At 35.6% G+C, this 22,994-nt stretch overlaps 2 protein-coding genes across 2 annotated transcripts; both read right to left on the bottom strand.

The window, feature by feature from the left end:
• Positions 1-4,171: 4,171 nt before the first annotated feature.
• LOC132561667 (phytanoyl-CoA hydroxylase-interacting protein-like) lies at positions 4,172-8,164 on the bottom strand. The gene is made up of 5 exons (XM_060226367.1): positions 8,156-8,164; positions 7,414-7,714; positions 7,163-7,242; positions 6,264-6,555; positions 4,172-4,863 (listed from the first exon to the last, which is right to left on the bottom strand). Exons 1-5 carry the CDS (start codon positions 8,162-8,164, stop codon positions 4,172-4,174), a joined length of 1,374 nt encoding a protein of 457 aa, XP_060082350.1.
• Positions 8,165-12,938: 4,774 nt separating this feature from the next.
• On the bottom strand, positions 12,939-22,417 carry LOC132561666 (ganglioside-induced differentiation-associated protein 1-like). Its single transcript, XM_060226366.1, has 5 exons — positions 22,367-22,417; positions 20,099-20,291; positions 17,681-17,854; positions 13,828-14,034; positions 12,939-13,249 (listed from the first exon to the last, which is right to left on the bottom strand). The coding sequence occupies exons 1-5, from the start codon at positions 22,415-22,417 to the stop codon at positions 12,939-12,941; spliced, it is 936 nt and encodes a 311-aa protein (XP_060082349.1).
• Between the last annotated feature and the right edge of the window lie 577 nt (positions 22,418-22,994).

Raw genomic sequence — 22,994 nt, 5'->3', positions numbered from 1 at the left:
ATCTAAATTGTAAAACTACCAGTATTGTTTATGGATTAATATATGTTGGTGAACCAAAGTACAGTTAAGACAACGTATGAATGGTCATCGTTCAGCAGTGAACCGAGGAGAGAATCAATATTTGTATCAACATTTCAATTTCCCGGACCATTCCACGCTGTCAATAAATGTCCGTATGTAGGAAAAAAATGACCACCGTACAAATGACCCCACATTGACCACACCCTTCCGTAGATAACATGAGGAACACTTTATTAGACTGCTTGTCACTGCTGCGCCATATGACTGCAATGACCGCGTGGACTCCGTAGGAGTCTTAGAAAATATTTTTGTTAAAGAACTTAATAAAAACTCATTATTATTTTTTTCTACTATTTAAATATGTTCCCAGTAAGTATGCGTCAATAACAACTCCGTATATTTCATGTTTAATGAAGCAACGAGGGACAGTTTGTATTACTCTCTACGTCTCTCGATGGTAAATTCAGATTCCTGTTTCCACCTGCCTTGATATATGTTCCAAGCATATCATACTCTTTGTAAATAATGGATACCTTGCCTGCGTATGTCCATGATATTACGACAGAAAAATGCTTCAAAGTAAATCAATACTTTAATAGTGACAGTTTGTACTGTATTTACCTGTGATTAATGAAATTTTATACATCTATAAAGACAAATATCAAAACTAATTATTTCCTTTTTTCTATTTTTTTTTTTTTTTTTTTTGTTTATTATTATCTTTAATTCACATTGTATCACACACAAAAAACTACTACGTGATTTGCATCTTTAAAAAGGTTCACATATAAACACACCTCACACATTCAGTATTGACCTGTACATAGAGGTAACATGCTTACACACAATGCAAAAACATACTTCATTAACATACTTTCATATTACAGAATCTAATATATACAGAAATGAAATCGAGGACAAAAAAGTAACAAAAATATTAGATTTTGATCAACTGGAGGAAATGGGAGATGAGAAGCAGAGGGATGGAGATGTGAGAGGTAGGGGCTGTTTTACTTGAGGAATGTCAAGGATAATTAGTTGGAAATATTTAGATATCAAGTTGAATTAGGTTTTACCATTTACTCCAGGTTTTTCTAATTTTTTTCTTTCAAAAGTCAATTTTGTTGTATACTTCTGTAAGTTATAGTAATTTTTGCAATTGTTGACTAAAGCGTTGACATTTAAAGACTTATTAAGGCATCTGTTTCCACAGAAAGATATTGTCTAATGATTAGAATGATTACATCATCAGCATTAAAAATAAACCTGAATAAGAAGGATTGTTTTTTATTGATATATAAAGAGCATCTAGGAGTGTTTTTAGACTTTTCAGATTTTGTACTTTCTGGCATTCCCTTATTAAAAGATTTATAGTTTCCCTTTCTGAATTGAAAAATGAATCCAGCGAACAAGCAACTATACCGACTTTAAATAGTTTAGAATTTGTGGGAAGAATATGGCGTGGTATTCGAAATTGAAGCCATTGAAATTTAGTATTTTTTGTGACTTTATACTGAATTGTATGAATTTTATTCCATTCTCTTATATTCTTGCCATTTTATTCTGCCAGTAGCTATGATATTATTTCGATTAAGAATGATTTAGATAAACTTGGATACTAAATATATTTTGCAAATAGATCTTTATATTTTTATCTAAGAAATGGCGAATAACTGGTTTCAAATTTTTTGTTAAAGGGTCTGGCAGAAATTTCCGAATCCCAGAAATTAATCTCTGAACTTGAAGAAAATTTGTATGAAGTTGATATTTTTCATAAAGTACTTCAAAGATATAGAAGGAAAAGTTATCTGTATTCTTGATCAGATCTGAAAGAATGCGTATTCCTGATGTATACCATAAATGATAGAAGACTGATTTACCTGCAGTAGCAATAATTTTTTATGCCAGATATTTTGGGTTAAAAGTGACCTTTCCTCAAGTTCTCCAATTTCTTTTGAATTATTCAATTTTCAATTTGTACCAAGCTTCAAACACAAACTTTGTTAGTACATATATTACAATATTTTGATATACATTCACCACCGAAATTCATCAACACCATATCAATTTGGCCTTTCCTTTTCCCTTTGAATGATTTTATAGTCTCCTAACACACCCAAGTTTAAGAGAGTCAATAAAAATATACAAATTAACAATCTTCAATCCGCCATCGCAATATTTTTTATTTTATCAGTTTTACTATTCCATAAAAATTTTAAAAGTATGGTATTGATTTCTTTACTCATCTTTTCACTGGGGTTTGGAGGGACATAAACAAACGATAGAACTGGAATATCAATAATTATTTAATTACATTAATCAAAACAATTGCAGTTAATTTCCTTTTTGTCCAGATTACAATTAGACTATTCTATTTTTATATCAAAATTCAGCTTGTAATGTTAAGTTTACATCGAATTCTATACCGAGTATAGTAAATTTGATTTTCCCCGCTGCTGATTAAACTCGGGAAGCATTTTATCTTTACTGCATTTCTTGCTACCAATTCAAATCATTTCAGTTTTATAAACATTTATTTTTTAGCTGTATACATTTGCAAATCTGTTTAATTCAATGAGAGTTTCATGAAGTGACTTCTCTGAATCATCTAGTACAAGAAATGTATCGTATGCATATTGAGATATTAGGGTTTCAGAATTATTTGTCTAAATTCTTTCATGTGACTGTTTTTCCTCAAAGTTAAAGCTAAACTTTCCACACACATAATAAAGATATAGGGGGCAATTGGTTCATCTCGATGACAAGATCTTTTAATTTCGAAAAAAGCTTATTAAAGTTCCCTCCTTGGTTAATTGTAGATGAAACATTGTTACGTAATGTATTAAACCATCTTGAAATATCATTACCAAAGCCAAAAAATCAAGTCTTTTCTAATATAATTCCAAGACACAGAGTCGAATGTTTTTTTCAAAATCTATCATCAAAATCATACCAGGTATATCTTTTTCTTCATTTTTCATGACATGATATAATTAACATGTGTTCTCCCAATTGTACCTTCCAGATCAAATCTCAGTCTAATAATAACTAAATTTTTATTCTGTATGAGATAACCACTGATGCCATTTTATATGCTACATTCAGTAATGATATTGGACGCCAGTTTAGAAAAAAATTCTAGATTTATCACTTTTTGAAAAGCCTGTTAGCACCCCTTGTCACTGAGATATTGATAGTTTACCTTTTAAAAAGCTTTTAGTTATCTTACTACAAATTTACCAATTCTAATCCAGAAAAAAATGAAAAATTCCACAGTGAATCCATCAGATCATGGACTTTTATTATTTTACATATTTTTTTCCAAAAACATACTTGCTTCTTTGAGAGAGCTTTAACCTACTGTAGACTTTGATTCCTGATTCCGAGTCTATGAATTTAGGTAGGTTATTTAAATTAAGATAAATTTCTAGGTCAATGTCATTTAAGTTTTTATTATCACGATATAGATATTTATAAAAGTATCAGACATTCTCTAAAATTTCCGGATTATTTTTTAAATATATGTACTATTCCCTAGGTTAAAAAAGTAACTGGAAGGATTTTCCTTCTCTTTCCACTTCCCACTCTATATCTTATGATACTCCCTTTTAATCTATAAAGACGAATAGTTTCTAAATCTTTCTTTTTCTTGTCATTATCACTTAATTCTATATTTATCTGAATTTCTAGATGTGTACAGATTATATCTACTCATTTTCTCTCAAATCGCTCTGCTTTTCTTATTAGAAGAGTAAGAAATTGTCTTACCACTAATGTTCATTAAAAGAGTTTCAGTAAATAATTGATCACCAATGTTAAACTGTAAATTTTCCTCCTGTATATCATTTATCCGAATGTGATTATAAACAGGTAAACTATGTTGTATTTTTGTATCAGTAATAGTATCATTAACTAATTTAACATATTCTGTATCAAACAGAAGAGAATTGTTGAACTTCAGAGACCGCTTCCCCTTTCCTTTTAATTATATTTTGTATGTGATATATGACACTGATATAAGCATCTGCATTGTGGTATATAAATAATTAGTTAACAGGTAACAGATATTTTTTATGATATAATGCATAGTGATGTTTCCTCCTACTAACCTCCTGCTTGATTGTATATCAATAACCGACATAAAGAATTATCATTGTTTATTATGAGCGAGGAGAAAGCAATTTAAATTACAAATTTGACAGTCTCTATTTTTTGGAATACCGTTTACCATAGCCAAAGCATTTCCTGTCTGTTTTGTTTGGGAGAAAAACGCGTTGTCGTTAAGCACCAAGTCCCTGATAGGTACGTTCTCGGTGTAAAACACTTCCACGATAACATTGTTTGTTACTTTCACTGTTTCTCTGTATCCGTATTGAACCCTGACGAGAAACGGATTGTCGTATTGATTCAGCAACACGAGTCGTTGTCTGCAGAAGTGGTCACTTGGGCTGCCTTTGACCGCAAGGACAATCTGGACTTTGTGGTTCACAGTGTGACAGTAAAAGTCAGAGAAGTACATGTTCATGTTTGAGTTCAACAGAAAGTATGTCGGGACATGTAGCCTCACCGATCCGAAATATGAACTGTCTGGGGGAAGATGTGTCACTGGGTCTACATTAGCACTGAAGAACAGACCCTGTATTTGTCCGTTGAGTGTTGAAGCCTGATCCCCTCCCCAGTTCTTAATGTACTTGTGCATGACGCCACCTGTACTCTTGATTTGTTGGAAATACCTCACCGACTTATTACGATAAAAATGAGAAATGTGTGAAAAATGTGGAAATCTCGACAGGAAATTAAAAGCCTTTCCGTATAATTCACGCACTTCATCCTGTGTCATGTCTACAATATAAAGACAGGTAAAACAGTGAACAAAGACAGCACATATTGCATGTCTATAACCTACATAGGCTTCTATGATTGTTGTCTTTTCAAATAAATATAACTGAGTCAAAAATGCTGATGTATCTCCCCCTCTTTAGAGTAAGCCTTTTGTAATTCATTTTCATGTCACATACAATGTATCTAAACAAAAACCCTATTAGAAACAAATATTGATCTTCACCGTACACACTAACACAGTCACATCTACACAGTACACACTAACACAGTCACATCTACACAGTACACACTAACACAGTCACATCTACACAGTACACACTAACACAGTCACATCTACACAGTACACACTAACACAGTCACATCTACACAGTACACACTAACACAGTCACATCTACACAGTACACACTAACACAGTCACATCTACACTGTACACACTCACACAGTCACATCTACACTGTATAAACTGTCACAATCACATCTACATTGTACACACTCACACAGTCACATCTACATTGTACACACTAACACAGTCACATCTACATTGTACACACTCACACAGTCACATCTACACTGTATCACTAACACAGTCACATCTACACTGTATACACTGTCACAATCACATCTACATTGTACACACTCACACAGTCACATCTACACTGTATACACTGTCACAATCACATCTACATTGTACACACTAACACAGTCACATCTACACTGTATACACTGTCACAATCACATCTACATTGTACACACTCACACAGTCACATCTACATTGTACACACTAACACAGTCACATCTACATTGTACACACTAACACAGTCACATCTACATTGTACACACTAACACAGTCACATCTACACAGTACACACTAACACAGTCACATCTACATTGTACACACTAACACAGTCACATCTACACTGTACACACTAACACAGTCACATCTACATTGTATACACTAACACAGTCACATCTACACTGTATCACTAACACAGTCACATCTACATTGTACACACTCACACAGTCACATCTACATTGTACACACTAACACAGTCACATCTACACTGTACACACTAACACAGTCACATCTACATTGTATACACAACACAGTCATCTACACTGTATCACTCACATTCATATCTTTAAGTAAACTGTAGAATCAACTCAATGATCTTTTTGCGCGAAACGATATCAAAACCGAAATAAAGTCACAAGGACAGAATTGATGACGAATCTGTAAATCTTCCGCTAGCTCTACTGATTTCATCAGATAATACTGCATTTTGTTTCATATTTATTTTAAGAAGTTATAATGTAGTGCTTGTAAGTTCCTTTGTTAGAATTGATATTAAATTTCTGTTGGTATACAGGAATGCCATTATACATGTATTAGACTTACGTACATGTGGTAAATGTGATGACTGTAGAGAAAGAATTTCCAATGTACATCTCCCTGGTGTTGAGTGACCGAACGGTATTAAACAGTTGTAATTTATACTCTGTTGCCGGGTTCAAGTCGAAGGGTATTTCAAACTTTGTTGCTAAGCCTTGTTTTAACATTATGATCCAAGCGTCAGGAGGGTAGATTTGATGGAGGATAACGATGAGGCCTTCCGTTTGATGGCAAATGCTCTTTAGGTTAGTCAAAACGTACTTCCGTGGGCCAATACTATCCACATCCACAGGATATGAGATCTGAAGATAAAGTCAAACGGCTCCACAGTATCCACAAACATGCAATGTGAACCTCATCAAAAACTTCACTGTAACCATAATCACAAAACGTGAACCTCACAAATATATATATATATATATGTGTGTGTGTAGAACATCATTCCACAATATCTAAAACTCATTACCCTTCCTTTCGAGAAATGGAGTATGAAAAGGAGTGAAACTTGTTCAGCCTTGCTCTACATTAATTCAACAATTTTCAGTATTCGAAGCTCATCTAAACTTTTCTGTTGCATCAAATTAAAATGAACACCCAACGATGGTCCTTTGTTATCGTTTCCGGTCAAAGAAAGTCCCCTGTCTTTTCCCGTCCAAGAAGACCATCTATAATTGTTTCCCGTCAAAGACGGTCCCCTGTAATTGTTTCCCGTCCAAGAAGACCATCTGTAATCGTTCCCCGTCAAAGAAAATCCTCTGTTACCATTTCCCGTCAAAGACGGTCCCCTGTAATTGTTTCCCGTCAAAGACGGTCCCCTGTAATTGTTTCCCGTCAAAGACGGTCCCCTGTAATTGTTTCCCGTCAAAGAAGATCGCCTATAATCGTTTCCAAACTTAATTCATAGCATACCTTGCTTGGAGCATCTGCCAGGAGGTCTAAGTATGTTGTTAACGGCTGTATAGTGACCATAAGGTAGTTAGTTGTTTCACCTGTTTTGTTTTAAAATGAATTATTTATATGTATCTCCTTACAATCTCTCTTAAGTGAAAAAAATCAATGATATTAACGTACAACACAAATACTCAATAGACAATTTTTGAAAAAGTCGATCATGAAGTTGTAATTCTATGAATTTACATTATATGGTTTATAGACGTTACCTCCCTTGAGTTGAACCGATCCCTTGCCTCCCATCACTATTCGGTGCCAGACACGTGTGTTGTTACGAAAGGTCTGTACACTGTACACAATCACAGTTGCTTCACAACTCTTGACTACGTCATCAGGACACGTACACACACATTGTGACGTGTAGAGAAAGGCATGAAATAGCAGATAACTCCGGCTATTAAATAGTTGTAAGTATAAAAAATCAGACGGAGGTTCTTTTCTACGTTTGATGTCTATTTGGAATGCAACTTGGTTGTTGTTTCCATGTCTTTTCAAACTGACGGTCGTTATCTAGGAATAATAAGATGCAATATTTAACGGTATTTTATCGTCCGCACAACAGCCAATGTCACGTAAAATTATCATTCGCATAAGTTAGAAGTTCTGTGTCTACGGTTAAATGGATTGTTGTATTCCTTGAGATTCCATCATTGATATCTGAAAACGTTACCTGACTTATTTAAATTGACTGTGTTTTCCATTGCTTTAGAAAGATGTACTGATAATGTATAACAATGTACAATGGTCTACCTGGTCTTGTCCGTTATTTACAACCTGGTTGCAATCGTCTGTTGCAACTCGCCATGTTCGTTATGTCAGTTTTACATCGGCATTACAGCTTTCTTCCTGATAGTAAATAAAATGAATGCATTGTGTGAATATTTATTGATCTAATTCAAAACTACTTTAACGAGGATTGCCTACAGTCCGAAGACAAATAGATTATCTTACCAACGTCATTTAATTACCGTTTGCTGTTCAAATAAACACTATTACGTCGTTTAACGATAAGTAAATTAAGGAAAAAGTAGCGACATTATTTTCAGAAGAGTTCACTTTATTACACATAGAAAATATAGCACACATATATACACATACGTACAGACGTTACTCTTTGTTCAATGTGACTGTTCTTGTACGACACGTTGATTATCACAATTATCATGACTGGTCATGTCCTCTAAATCATTAGTCCTTAGAATATGATAAGATATGCCGCTGTCTTTCTAAGTCAATATTATAACATTCTTCCTCGATATTATAACCATTTTCATTATATAACTTACTTTATCATTAACTTCCTCTGGCGCTGTTAATCTTTTTTTTAAGTTTGAATTTTAGGTATAATTGAGGAAGTAAAATTTCCAGTCGCCGTAACGGAATTACACTTGTTACAGTATCTTTGACAGTGTAACTGTTTGGTGTTTTTTATATATTGCTAATTATGAAGTGAGCTGAAGGCAGGAAATAAAGTTCTCCAGATCTCTTTTACCTGTATTGCTAAAATGGAATTCATTTATATTTTACAAATACTTTTCACACCATTGATCTTCATACCACGGTTGTACAAAGACTGGCTAGAGATAACCTATGTTCAGTAAACATTTCCAAATATGAAGAAAAGAACAAAACCGTGTACACTCTTAAGTGTTTCCCTGTTATAACTTTGTTGACAGGTAAAATTGATATTTTTTAGTATGACTACGGTATAACACACCACGGTATGACTATGGTATAGCACTTCGCGGTATGACTATGGTATAACACACCACGGTATGACTATGGTATAACACACCGCGGTATGACTATGGTATAACACACCGCGGTATGACTACGGTATAACACACCACGGTATGACTATGGTATAACACACCACGGTATGACTATGGTATAACACACTACGGTATGACTATGGTATAACACACCTTGGTAAGGCCACGGTATAACACACCACGGTATGGCTATGGTATTAACACACCACGGTATGACTATAGTATAACACACCACGGTATGACTATGGTATAACACACCACGGTATGACTACGGTATAACACACCTTGGTAAGGCCACGGTATAACACACTTTGATATAAATACAATATAACACAATCCTCGAAATTCCTTATAATACAATTTGATATACAAGAACTAAACGGTAAAATATATAACATACTTAGCCACTCTATACATGTTCTGTTCCTGATAGGGACGTCTAACACCCAATCTCCTTCAAACAATAAAACTTATCAGTTATATGCTATCTATTTATATCACAATCTTTGTACTAGTTTAGTCTACTTACCGTTAATCTGTTGACGTCATCAAAAACCCACAAAATGAATTCTCCGAATTTATACAGGTGGTTTTCAAAAAACATCTTATCTAAACAAGCAGTCAGTGCGACATTGATTTTAAAGGAGAGCGATAATATCTGTGTAAGTCATCACATGTGTTAACACAATGCACTTCGGAAGAAAATTTCAACATTGTGTTAATCTCCTGCAGATTTTTTAGATAACGAGGCCAGTTCAAAAAATAAACTAAATCAAAGGTAAAATTTCTTTTTTCTGATATCATCCGGTTGATGTTGTCCTGTCATCTCTACCTAAATCCCGACGGATGTTGTCCAGTCATCTCTACCTATATTCTAACGATTGTTGTCCTGTCATCTCTACCTATATCCCGACGGATGTTGTCCTGTCATCTCTACCTAATCCCGACGGATGTTGTCAAATTATCTCTACCTATATTCTAACGATTGTTGTCCTGTCATCTCTACCTAAATCCCGACGGATGTTGTCCTGTCATCTCTACCTAAATCCCGACGGATGTTGTCCTGTCATCTCTATCTAAATCCCGACGGATGTTGTCCTGTCATCTCTACCTATATTCTAACGAATGCTGTCCAGTCATTTCTACCTATATTCTAACGAATGTTGTCCAGTCATCTCTAACTATATCCCGACGGATGTTGTCCTGTCATCTCTACCTATATTCTAACGATTGTTGTCCTGTCATCTCTACCTATATTCCGACGAATGTTGACCAGTCCTGTCCTGTTTACAAAATTCGGAGATGGAGAATCTATTTCAGCATTTTTTTTATGTATATGGCCTAAGGAAAAAGAATAGAAATCTGCAAAATGGCGGCGTCCAGTGATGGCTAACGCGAGGTGAGTGCAAATATTTGATAATATGAGATTAGAAATGAAAAAACTCTTTTCTATATGGGTATGTAGGATAGGGATATTCCATCCGAGGGGTCACAAAATGTGGTAAAACCCGAGGCTTGCCGAGAGTCTTATAATATTCTGACGGATGTTCTCAACACCAGGGCGACCGTTCGCATTGGATTGAAATTTTGATCAAAATTGTTCACATTTAAACATTTTCATTTTCTACTCTGTAAACTAACATGACATATTCTAAGTAATGTTTTCTCGCTCTATGATTCCTGGAACTTTCAAAAGAAACGTACGTGATACTGCAATTCGTGTTTGTGAATTCTACTGGAGCTTATTTAGTAGGCGTAAATTCAAGTACTGAAATTCTTGCTAACAATATCTTATAATGGATACTTAGAATGCCCCCTCTACTTTCTGGTTCTTTTACACCTCATGATATCTAAAGTAAAAAGGAGCTTACCAAAACTGTTCAAAAAGACATTTTCAAATCCTCCAATGGCAAAGTAAGTATAAAAGACATGTTTAGATTTAAACTCTATAAAAAGTACAAGGAGAATAAGACCAGGTGCTCCGGAAGAGTGTCTTCCATTTCATCGATAACACCCAACATATAAATTTCGGTCAATCGAAGGTAACTTCATGTTCTCAAACAAGATCGATGTTAACATCTAGCACACTCACGAGCATCGAACACGTCGAACTTCCTATCGTATTAGAATGGGATAAAATATGCCCCTAGAAGAGGATTTCGAGCCAATAAATCTTCTCCATAATCTTCATCAACTTGTATTTCTTAAACCTGTGTTGCGAGTATCGGATTCTCTGAAACGTAAAATAACATTACCTTTGTCATTGTTAAGATTCTCACTCCCGAAGGTGACAAACACTTTAAGACTGACTCAGATTTATACTGTGGGATTTTGTGATGCGACAGGAGACACTTTCCATTCTCCAGGTCTTCACCCCCCCTTGATATCCAGTTTGATTTCATGAAAATATCCATAGTGATTTTGATCGTATCTTAGTTATATCTTAAATAGAGCATTGTCTGATATTCCTGTATGAAGAATCTGTAATGGAGGAAGATCGGTAAGGTTAATATCTGGTACGGTATTCATATAAATATCAGAAATAAAACTGATTCGTTCATAAGGAAAGTATGTCAAGTCATGTAAAAAGGTGCGAGAGAAGACTTAGACAACAGGAAATCTCGCGATCAATTTCATTCCACTACAGAGGGCCACATTTGCTGTGCCAGATAGTCTCTCCTTCAAACCCGTAGTTAAATGTCGTTACTTTCGTCAAGTGTCCATTTGGAAAAGAATTGTTGGCGTATTAAAATCATCATTTTTATCTTTACTTTCAGCGACGTTAAGATCCCATACTCTTGTATTGTTAGAAATAACAAATCAAAAAGTGAAGCTGTGCTGCTAATGATGAGATAAGTAATATGTACCTGCCGTCGGACATTAACCTCTCGACAAATTAAGATTCATAGGTTAACTAAGCACAAGTTATAAACGTTATTTATTTTATAACAATTGCGAAGCAAGCTTTAATCTTAAGGCAATCACTTTTGTTGGCCGTGATGGAAGCATGCAAGGGGTCTTAGAGTGGGCGTAAACCGGATTGTCTGGGGGGAAACCCACGTGGTCACGGAATCGAACCCCGCATGCCTGGGTGAAAGGCTTTACCACTGCGCCACCCGACCACAACCTAATCGACTGCAGTACATGATTACAATCTTGTAAACTTTTTACCATCTTGTTACATTTTTTCTACCTAAGTGTACATAGGCTCCGATTACAGCCAAACACTTGGTCAATTTCTTACAATCTCGTACACTATGTACTTCACTATGTTTCACGCTTGGCATTTGTCTGATAAAGACGGCAGTGTAGTCATCAAAGTGTCTTACTTGAATATTCTACAGGTTGTGTTTTAAGAACATTTGCTTTATGTTATCAACATCTGTTTTTTACGTAGTCATTGCCAATCAATAGTAAACATGCCAACAAGAGAAAATCCACAGATTCCAATAACAGCTCTGATTTCACCAACAAATGTCTTATTCATCTAAGTTTTCAATACACAAATGTAAGTAAATAAATCATCACAATCATGCCTCTACCCTAACAGATATATCCGGTATAGATCTATAAATAAATTTGAACACGCATTGGAAACTTCTAAAGGACTTAAACAAAACTAGTATGTTCGTTGTACAAATGTATAAAATATGTTCTCGTAATTCATACAGGAAATATCATTTCACACTATCTCATCCAACGGAACAGTATATATACATCGTCAGTCTCAATTCACCCTACATGTACTTCACCCAAGAGAACAGTAAACCCACATTATTAGTTTACCCTACCTCCCCTGACATAATTGTACAACCGCACCATCAGTGTCATTTCATTCTACCTATACTGACATAACTACACATCTTGAACGTAATTGTACAGTGCGCTTACACAATGTCTTTCGTCCTACATCCGCTAACAATACACTCAATATCCAGTATCAATAACACACATAACCTGCATCATTTCGACCTTGCTCTCCAGTACAATACACTGATAACAACGCCCAGAACACCAACAAAAGCTGGAATGGTCTTCTTTAGCATTCTCACAAACATTAAATTCGCCGCTTTCTTAAATTTCTGACGATTCTGTTGGACGCTTTTACGATTACCCACACGTTGATAGTAATCGTTAGCCAGAGGACGTTTGGAGGTCACGAAGTACCGTTCTTCCAACCCAAGAAAGTTGAGACGGTCCATCAAGATGGTAAGAAAGATGTCTGCCATAGTGAATCGGGATCCGAGAAGCCAGCTATCTGTCACTCCTTGCTCTGTAAAACATGTATCGCTATATTAGTACAGGTACCTTAAGACAAACTTTCATCGGTCTTACTTGTACAGGTAGTTCATTTCAAAGTTATCTACTTCTCGCCAGTATAAGTAACTAAGGTCAATGTTATAAAGGTCAACGTTGCACTGGTAGCTCAGATCAAGGTCATAATGGTTTAAGTTGTACAGGTAGCTCAGGTCAAGGTCATAATGGTCTTAGAATTACATGTAGCTCAGATCAAGTTTAAAGAGGTCAACGTAGCACTGGTAGCTCAGATAAGGTCATAATGGTTTAAGTTGTACAGGTAGCTCAGGTCAAGTTTAAAGAGGTCATGGTAATACTGGTAGTTTAGTTCAAGGTTAAAAAATCTTACTAATTCACCTAACTCAGACATAGGTTAATTAGGTCATACATTTACAAGTAGATCAGATCAAGGTTAAAGACGTCATACTATTACAACAGTCACATTACTTTAAAGTCATTTGTCGCTTAACACCATGTAAATTATACTTACATTTAGAAAGGCAATTACACAATCAGTGACATGACACTTGGAACAAGATCAAACTAACCACTTACCTTTACGCGTTTCCGCCAATGTTGATTCGATCTGATCAAACAGTGTATCCAGCTCATTCAGTGCCTGAATGACCACCTCTTTATTTTCCATTTTAGCTAATCGTTCGGTTTGCAAGCTAACTTTAGCGAGGAACTCTTCCCTGAATTCTGGATATTTCTCTGCTTTTTCCTGGAGTGTCTTACTTCCCTTCCGCATGCCTTCTTTTGCTGTCATATAGAATAAGAAGAAAACAGTAAAACCTATATATATATATATATCATATATACGCCTTTCAGATTATCTAAATTTATCGCCACCAATTTCTAGATTTACTGAAACCAAAGGTCAACAACATAAAACAGGATTTTCTAGGTTTTCTGGCACCAAAGGTCAACAACACAAAACATGATTTTCTAGGTTTTCTGGCACCAAAGGTCAACAACACAAAACAGGATTTTCTAGGTTTTCTGGCACCAAAGGTCAACAACACAAAACATGATTTTCTAGGTTTTCTGGCACCAAAGGTCAACAACATAAAACATGATTTTCTAGGTTTTCTGGCACCAAAGGTCAACAACACAAAACATGATTTTCTAGGTTTTCTGGCACCAAAGGTCAACAACACAAAACATGATTTTCTAGGTTTTCTGGCACCAAAGGTCAACAACACAAAACATGATTTTCTAGGTTTTCTGACACCAAAGGTCAACAACATAAAACAGGATTTTCTAGGTTTTCTGACACCAAAGGTCAACAACATAAAACATGATTTTCTAGGTTTTCTGGCACCAAAGGTCAACAACACAAAACAGGATTTTCTAGGTTTTCTGGCACCAAAGGTCAACAACACAAAACATTATTTTCTAGGTTTTCTGGCACCAAAGGTCAACAACACAAAAAAACATGATTTTCTAGGTTTTCTGGCACCAAAGGTCAATAACATAAAACAGGATTTTCTAGGTTTTCTGGCACCAAAGGTCAACAACACAAAACATGATTTTCTAGGTTTTCTGGCACCAAAGGTAAACAACACAAAACAGGATTTTCTAGGTTTTCTGGCACCAAAGGTCAACAACACAAAACATGATTTTCTAGGTTTTCTGGCACCAAAGGTAAACAACACAAAACAGGATTTTCTAGGTTTTCTGGCACCAAAGGTCAACAACACAAAACATGATTTTCTAGCTTTACTGACACCAAAGGTCAATAACATTACACTTGAATTTCTAGGTTCAAAAACAATACACAAGCATGAACAAGAACCTAGACAGCAAAAGCTAAAAACATTCAATCAGGTTGAAATAATATTGAAACAAAACAATATGAAACGTACAAAGCTAAAAAAACGATACAAACAAAACAATAATTCTAGTTAGTAATAGTTACATAGCCCTGTCCAGAGTAGAAAACATATTGATGTGTTACTTTATATTCTGGGCCATCTAGACTCCAGGATCACCATATTGCGAGAGATTCATTCCAGATTTACACTTTATATCCACGAAGAGTATTAGAAAATATGGGAGAACAAGATTTTGTCTACAACCAAATTCGAAATCATGAAAGAAAATCTCCTCACGTAGTTTGTAACAACACTCCATGATCTTGGGGCATCTACTTGTAATAATAATCCTTGTCTATCTAATTCTATTGCAAATTGTAAAGCCACATGTTTTGTCCGATTTCTCCCGAATGAACCTCTAATATCATCCCTCTCATTTTCACATGTTAAATCAATAAGTGTTTCGTTAGACATAGTTTTTTTGTATAAAATATTAAATGCCAGGGTTATCAAAAGGTTCTGAACCTCACAATCTTTCCGGTTGGATGGTAAATGCCCAACCCTTTATCATTGTCATATCAATGTAACATTTGTGATTTCATGTAAGATCATGTTGTTTACTGCTTTTGTTTATAATAACAACATTTTGTTCGAGTAAGCTGGTAAAAAGAACGTTTCTAGTCCTAGAAGGTTAACCTGCCAAACACTGAGCGATTTTCGTGTATGGGGAGTCTTCTCCTTTTTCTGCAACTATTAAACACTGGGTGAAAGATTTCCAGCATGGCAGAAACTTTATAGGATGTCCCCAGATCAGGACGGACATAAACCAAATATGGCCCCCGTTATCAATGTGCTCAAACCACCAGTGAAGGAAAACTATGACTTTTTAAGTTAGTAGAACCAAACAACTTCCGAGAGACCTACGGCGTACTTCGTAACAAAGACAAGGTATGTTCATGATTGTCCCAAAGTAACTTTCGGATGACAAAGCAATCGATCGGCAACCGTCAGTGGAGCCTTGTTAGCTCGATTAAAACACACATCAAGATAATTTTATTTTAGGTTTGTATCCTGTAATGAAACAGGACTTTATCATTATGAGAGTAGACAAATCGACATAATGAAAGCATGTCATAACTCCAAAAGACAAAGAAGTTTAAAGCCCCTTCCCTCAGACAATAATTGCGGCATTTTTGTAAGAAAGTGAAGGAGTGATTCACATTGACTACCTGACCCATAGGAAGACAATAAATAGGGAGCGTCACATTAACCTACTGAATCAGGTAACAAACTACAGTCAAACTTCGATAATTCGATATTCAAGGGACCGTCATAAAAATATCGATACATCGGGACTTCGATACAAAAATAGTTCAGTCAAATAGCTGGTCCACGTATTTAAAAGTTTTTTTCATTATGTTTTAGACAAAAGATAACAATTATGTGTGTATTAATGATTTAAATAAAGACTCAACAATCAAAAACAGTTAAATTGAATTTTATTACGACCAAACAACAATAAATAACATGAAACATTCGAAGTACATGGCAATGAAGTATCACACGTAAATGACGAAATGGGTAAATGTATTTTACGGTAGATAGTGTGTTTTGTGGTACCCCGTACTTGTTGGCAACAGCTTTATCAGGGTGAAGCGTGGAAAAAATGTCGCGAGATTCTGCTTCACAGAGGCAACACGCAAGTCCACACCAGTCGAGTTGTGATGGAAGCTGTACGCGAGTGTGGCTATGAACTTTTCCACACCTTTTCTCCAGACCTAGTCCTTTGTGACTTCCGCTTCTTTCTTAGTCTGATAAACAAATAAAAACAAAACAAAAACTTCGGAGCCGGAGATTAGAGGAGGATAATTCGTGATGCTTTCCAGGGACTGTTAGTGGACCAAGATGTCGAGGTCTTCCAACCGGATATCAAGGACGGACAAACTAGATAGTTAAAAGGAAACTACGCTGAAAGACGTATAAATCCCGAAACTATGCTGAAAGACGTATAAATCCCGAAACTATGCTGAAAGACGTATAAATCCCGAAACTACGCTGAAAGACGTATAAATCCCGAAACGATGCTGAAAGACGTATAAATCCCGAAACTATGCTGAAAGACGTATAAATCCCGCTATCTTTCTGTATGAGGCTCAAAACTTTTTGAAAGTTCGTATCCATAACCTGTTGGAACAGCGACTCTTAATGTACTCCATAGTCTTGGTTTGTAGAGGTGCTTATCCTTTTTGTACTACTGAATGTTCCACTGAAATGGGCGGGTCAGTTTGAGAGGATTAGTTAACTATGCTATGACACACGATAAGTGTTTAGTTTATACCATAGACAGAGTGGCTACACAGAGAAAAGTTTCTGTTCCCGATGAAATAGCAGCTAACAAATTTATCAACTTTATGGTTTAAATTTTACATGTGTAAATAATTATATATATAAACTTTTATTAGTGAGGCCACACAGATAGAGACAAAAATATAAGAAAGGGAAAAATGACAATAATATTCCGATATAAAATTAATGGTATATTGTTATATATACACGTACCTCAGATGATTACAGGACATATAAAATCTTACCTGACTGGAGCCCTTTTTTCATTGCAGACGAGACTTTCATCCCAGTTTGTGACAGTTCCGGATGGAACACTATTCCGTACGTAATAACTGCTATGTTTAAGTCGTTAAAAATTCGTCGCCACTTATCGACTTCCTGTCCAATCTTGGATGATAGATCTGGTATAAGTTTTATTCCTGTGGACGAGACAGTAGATTGAGTTTTATAGAATACACTTTTCCGAAACTCTTTTAACTAGAGATTTTCCCGCAGGAAATAATTTGATCACATTCTTTAATCTTCTCATTTGAGAGTATGCAAATGGAAATACTCCTGGTAATCTCGAGCTGTTTGAAAACAGATGTGACCTGTTGGTGATATATTCAATGTGAATACCAACTGATACATTTCGTATTAAACATACACTGTATCATCAACCTGGTGTAATCAAAAGAATATGAAAGAGAGAGTAGAACAAAAAACATAAATAACAAAAATCGTACAAAAATCTTAAAGCCAAGTAACCGATTTAGTTTACTGAAATTAACCCCTTTCGGTCTCCATACTGTAAAAAAAATACATTGTAACACTTCACTTCTTCTGTTTTTTTACTTCACTTCTTTCACTATTCATCCTTAAATACTTAATTGACCGTGGCGATTCGCTACTGATTGAACATGCTCAAAAGCCTAATCATTCTGAGGGGTCCGGACGCTGCCAACACCGAAACCATGGTAACTGTATTAGCTCCTCTATTCCACGAAAAGGCCAGCGACACGAAGATTAAAAATTATTGGACACAAGATGAAGTAAGGCTAAATCAACATTCTCCCAAAACAGACACAACGTTGAGAAGGGAGGCAACTCTAATTGATTAAATCTTTATAATTCGTAAGGGTTTATTAAAGTACTGTTTCTCTTAGCAAAAACGACCTGATGATTTCGTTATTATCTTTGGTCTATTTGATTCTCCGTCCCTTATACAACAGCGTCTATATCGGACAAACAGGAAGCGTTACGGATGAACATATATATATATAATACATATCCCACGATAGAACAACAGACAACGGAAAACATTAACTGTTTTTAAAAAATTAGTCTCCATAATTTTTGAGCGAATATTTTTTTAGTCGTAACAGTAGCTAAAGAGATAGATGATATTTTATACACTTACAAATGTACTGAAACGAAAATTCCAGAATGTAAATTCTTTGTCAAATAATCCCGTTTTATATTATTACATACACTATTATATATTCATGGATTTTGCACTCATAAATATGTATCTTGCTTAGTACTGTTTACGCCATAACGTAAGAGTTCGAGAAGCCAGTGATGTGAAACGAAGTCTCCTGTAACAAATGTCGGGACGCACGTACAAGTATAAATGTGTAGAAGCAACTGTGACTTTTATAATCTAAAAAAAAAATACCGACATCTTTAAGGACTATGTAACTTGTACATCAGAATAATTTATCATGACCTAAACGCTAAATAGACGGTATGGTATAGATCTGTATAGATACCCGAATGGGGGTATGCTATATCTGTATAGATACACGAATGGAGGTATGTAAGATCTGTATCTGATACACGACTGGAGTTATGGTATATCTGTATAGATACGCGACAGGGGTTATGCTATATCTGTATAGATACACGACAGGAGTTATGCTATGTCTGTATAGATACACGACTGGAGTTATGTAAGATCTGTATAGATACACGACAGGAGTTATGCTATATCTGTATAGATACACGACTGGAGTTATGTAAGATCTGTATAGATACACGAATGGAGTTAAGGTATATCTGTATAGATACGCGACAGGGGTTATGCTATATCTGTATAGATACACGACTGGAGTTATACTATGTCTGTATAGATACACGAATGGCGGTATTTAATATCTGTATAGATACACGAATGGAGGTATGGTATAGATATGTATAGATACACGAATGGAGGTATGTATGATCTGTAAAGATACACGAATGGCGGTATTTAATATCTGTATAGATACATGAATGGAGGTATGGTATATATCTGTACAGATGTACGACTGGAGGTTTGGTATAGATCTGTATAGATGCACGAACAAAGCCAGACAAGAAGTAAAACCTAAGGATGCCGTTTAGCAAAATGATTTATGTGTGGGCAGTATGTATTTGTTAAGGCAGAAAACACACGTGTACATTGTAATATGACCCATCATTTTACTGACGTAGAACTCCTTAACTATTGTAGTCGCTTGGCATTGAGGAAAAAAATAGCAAGCCATTTTCTCTTTTTGTCGCCAATTTATCTACCGGAAGTAAACAGGTTAACAAAAAGTAACAACAAACAAATCGGTAACCGGTCTGGAATTTTCGGATAATCAATGTTTATCGTCTCCCGACTTGACCAGTATTATAGGTTAACATAACACTATTCTCACCAGTATCCAGCTCTTTGTCCAAATAAGTTACGATATCTTCCGAGTCGGTAAAGACCTTTCCCTGGGCTTCAAGTGCCGGGACTGTTCCTTTTGGAGTCACTTTCAAGTACCAGGGTTCGTTCTGCTCGCCGGCGTGGATCATAATCACTTGCTCCCGAAATTGTGCCTCTTTCTCGAACAAAGTCAGCAACACCTGTGTTTCCAAAGCAACACACGTTAACCTTCGTCAACCAATGAAAATGAAATTGTATCCACAAAATTAGAATAAGGTGCAACAGAGTTAAATAATTAAAACTGCATCATACAACTATTCCGTACATACAGGACTTTCAGAGATGCCATGACCACATGTGGAGAGATCAAAGAAAACAGTCGGGAAAATTAATGCCGATATTTTACAAACTTTATGTAATTGTAGTTTGTTCAACTTCCATATTGATTTTTTTAATAACATCAAATATTTGTGTATTTCATTAATAAATAAACTTTGTCATTATCGGTTTTCAAAAATACTTCTGACAATACGGCAAAATTTCGAACGAATGTACACAGGACACACTGTTCCCCTATCAAACAAAGTTAAAAATTGCAGAGTTAAAATTGAGTTGTTGGATGGAGAAGTAACGCACCGGGTTCAATTCCCTGAATTTATCTTGTATGTGAAAAGGTCAAAGGTCATCTGTCCGACCCTACTTTGGTATCCTCCCACGTTAAGACCCCAACGATTGAAATCGATTCGGGCAAACAAGAATAATTAGTAGAAGCTGGTATAACTTGTTTTGCAATTACTGTTAAATAAATAATTGTTTTCATTAAAATGTATACGCCACATGCAGGATACGTCTCGCAGACTTGTTCTAAGGCTTCGCTAAAACCTTAATTTGGGACTGAATGGATGCCCCCTTTTCATAAAGAAAATGATTAGCAATAGTTTTTTACATATTTACATACCCCATGGTGCGCGCTATTCACTGACGCTATGAAAATGAAAAAAATAATAAAATCCATTCTATTAATTTATTTACATTTGGAAAAAAAATAATTGAAGAAAAAGCAACAGCACTTCTGTTAATTTCACGATTTGAATAGCTACATCGGATTAAAAAATAATCAGTTTAATAGTTCTAGATCGGTAGCCGTTTTCACATTTAGTGTTATTTACTTCTTAACGGAAGTTCAATTGAATCATTTTGTGATGCTAGATGAAGGGAGCTTACTCTTACTATAAAAAAGTGCAACCATATCTAAACAGAACATCCTTTCTTCACACTTTCAACTCATATTTCTAGCCACCAATGTGTCTACTATCATGGTTACCGACGAATTTTAATCTTCATATTTACACAAAAGGCCAACACTCACCAGTCTAGCGCAGACGTACAGTGTGATCTATTTTGAGTGTGAGCGAGAGTCGAAAACTGTCCATCATTTTACATCGAAATAGAAGATGGAAGCAGACTCACAAAACACTGTACTTTTTCATGTTATTGGTGATTTAGGGTTAAATTGATTTGAAAATTTGCCTTTAAAAATGACAGAGGAATGAAGTGACAAATAAAACCGATATCACCATTACAAATTAGTAAATAATAACTACATAATTATCTGCCCTCCCCAAGTGTGCCGTCTTCTATCGAGAAAATTGGCTTTTATTATATTACTGTGGATAACGAAACTGACAAGGCCGAGTTCAGCTCTTCACTGTAGTTATTTCTCTCAATAACACATACTACACGCGTACTTCTACAGAACAGGTACGTAGTACATTTTACATAGTGTACCTTATATGACTAGCTGCAGAAAAGGTTTAACTCGGTACAAACAAGAGGCTCATAAGGTCTGTTGGCTGAAATTGCTTCATCCATATTCAAAGATACTACACAAACTACTATAAACTCCCCATTGGGTCCCATTCCTCTGTCCTTGCATGTCAGCCAAACCATTCATGATCAAATTTTGACATAATCCTGCGGGCCAGGTGAATTAAAAAATAGTTACTATTTCCCAATTTATTTGAGTAGTTTTATGTTACGAAAATCTTTTGACTGAATACCGCCTTTCTTTGTTACTATCTGTCTGCACTGCGTTGATAACCCGCGACCTGAATATTGACCCGTTCAGGCCACCGGCGACCTCCACTAAACATGTGTTTGCATAATGCCGATACACTGAAAAGTTGACTCGTAAATCTAACAAGTGACTAGGCATATGTGACCGTATATACTCTTGTGTTAATTATCAGCGTTGGTATTTAAAACAGACATTTACCTTCTGAGAGAAGAATGAAGTTGGAAAGTAGTACAGCTTTAGGTCCGCCATGATAAATTCCCAGGGTTAACCGATGACTTATATAAATTACCACCACGTGTTAATATTTGCACATGGAAGTTCCGAAGATGAGTGTAAATGTCACGTGTCGTCACCTTCTTCTCTAAACAGTTCGGCGGGAGTTGTCAGTTCAGTGATAGGCAAGGTTAGGCAATGCTGGTTCCATGTACGTTTACACGTTTGTAGTCGCCGTGAACTCGCCCCTCAAGGTAACCCGAACACGTGCCACAGGCACATATATATGACACTGTTCAAATATACACCACACACTGTACCGACACGGTAACATGTTCTTCTTCAAAATGACGTTCAACTAACAGAGCTGGTATCGGTATACTGCAACTGTAGGTAGTAAAGAGAAATTTTCCCAATCTCGACCTTTAATCTACAGTGGTGCCTGAACTAGCGACCTTATGAGGTACATTCAACAGACCAATGTGAGATGTGCTTCTTCAGTAATCTTTTTTATTAATTCAACTTGTTTTTTATATCCTTTGTATATTTTCCTTTTAAACCCCACACTTATTTTTTAAGTATTTATATTCTAAATGAGATTTATTTTTCCTTG

Source organism: Ylistrum balloti, unplaced genomic scaffold (genome assembly GCF_031769215.1).
Source record: "Ylistrum balloti isolate Yb309-2 unplaced genomic scaffold, AGI_CSIRO_Ybal_v1 Utg371260, whole genome shotgun sequence".
Taxonomy (NCBI): domain Eukaryota; kingdom Metazoa; phylum Mollusca; class Bivalvia; order Pectinida; family Pectinidae; genus Ylistrum; species Ylistrum balloti.
The sequence above is the reverse complement of the archived record's forward strand: the minus strand, read 5'-3'. Positions and strand labels throughout refer to the sequence as shown.

Bases quoted from the DNA above. Each gene is read 5' to 3' on its own strand.
- LOC132561667 (XM_060226367.1), bottom strand. The intron at 6,556-7,162 runs GTATGCTATGAA...CTTTATCTTCAG, and splicing joins TGGCAGATGCTCCAAGCAAG to ATCTCATATCCTGTGGATGT. The intron at 4,864-6,263 runs GTACGTAAGTCT...TTTATATTGTAG, and splicing joins AGTCATCACATTTACCACAT to ACATGACACAGGATGAAGTG.
- LOC132561666 (XM_060226366.1), bottom strand. From the start codon at position 22,417: ATGGCGGACCTAAAGCTGTACTACTTTCCAACTTCATTCTTCTCTCAG. The intron at 17,855-20,098 runs GTGAGAATAGTG...TCTCGTCCACAG, and splicing joins GGACAAAGAGCTGGATACTG to GAATAAAACTTATACCAGAT. The intron at 14,035-17,680 runs GTAAGATTTTAT...TCTATATGACAG, and splicing joins GAAAAAAGGGCTCCAGTCAG to CAAAAGAAGGCATGCGGAAG.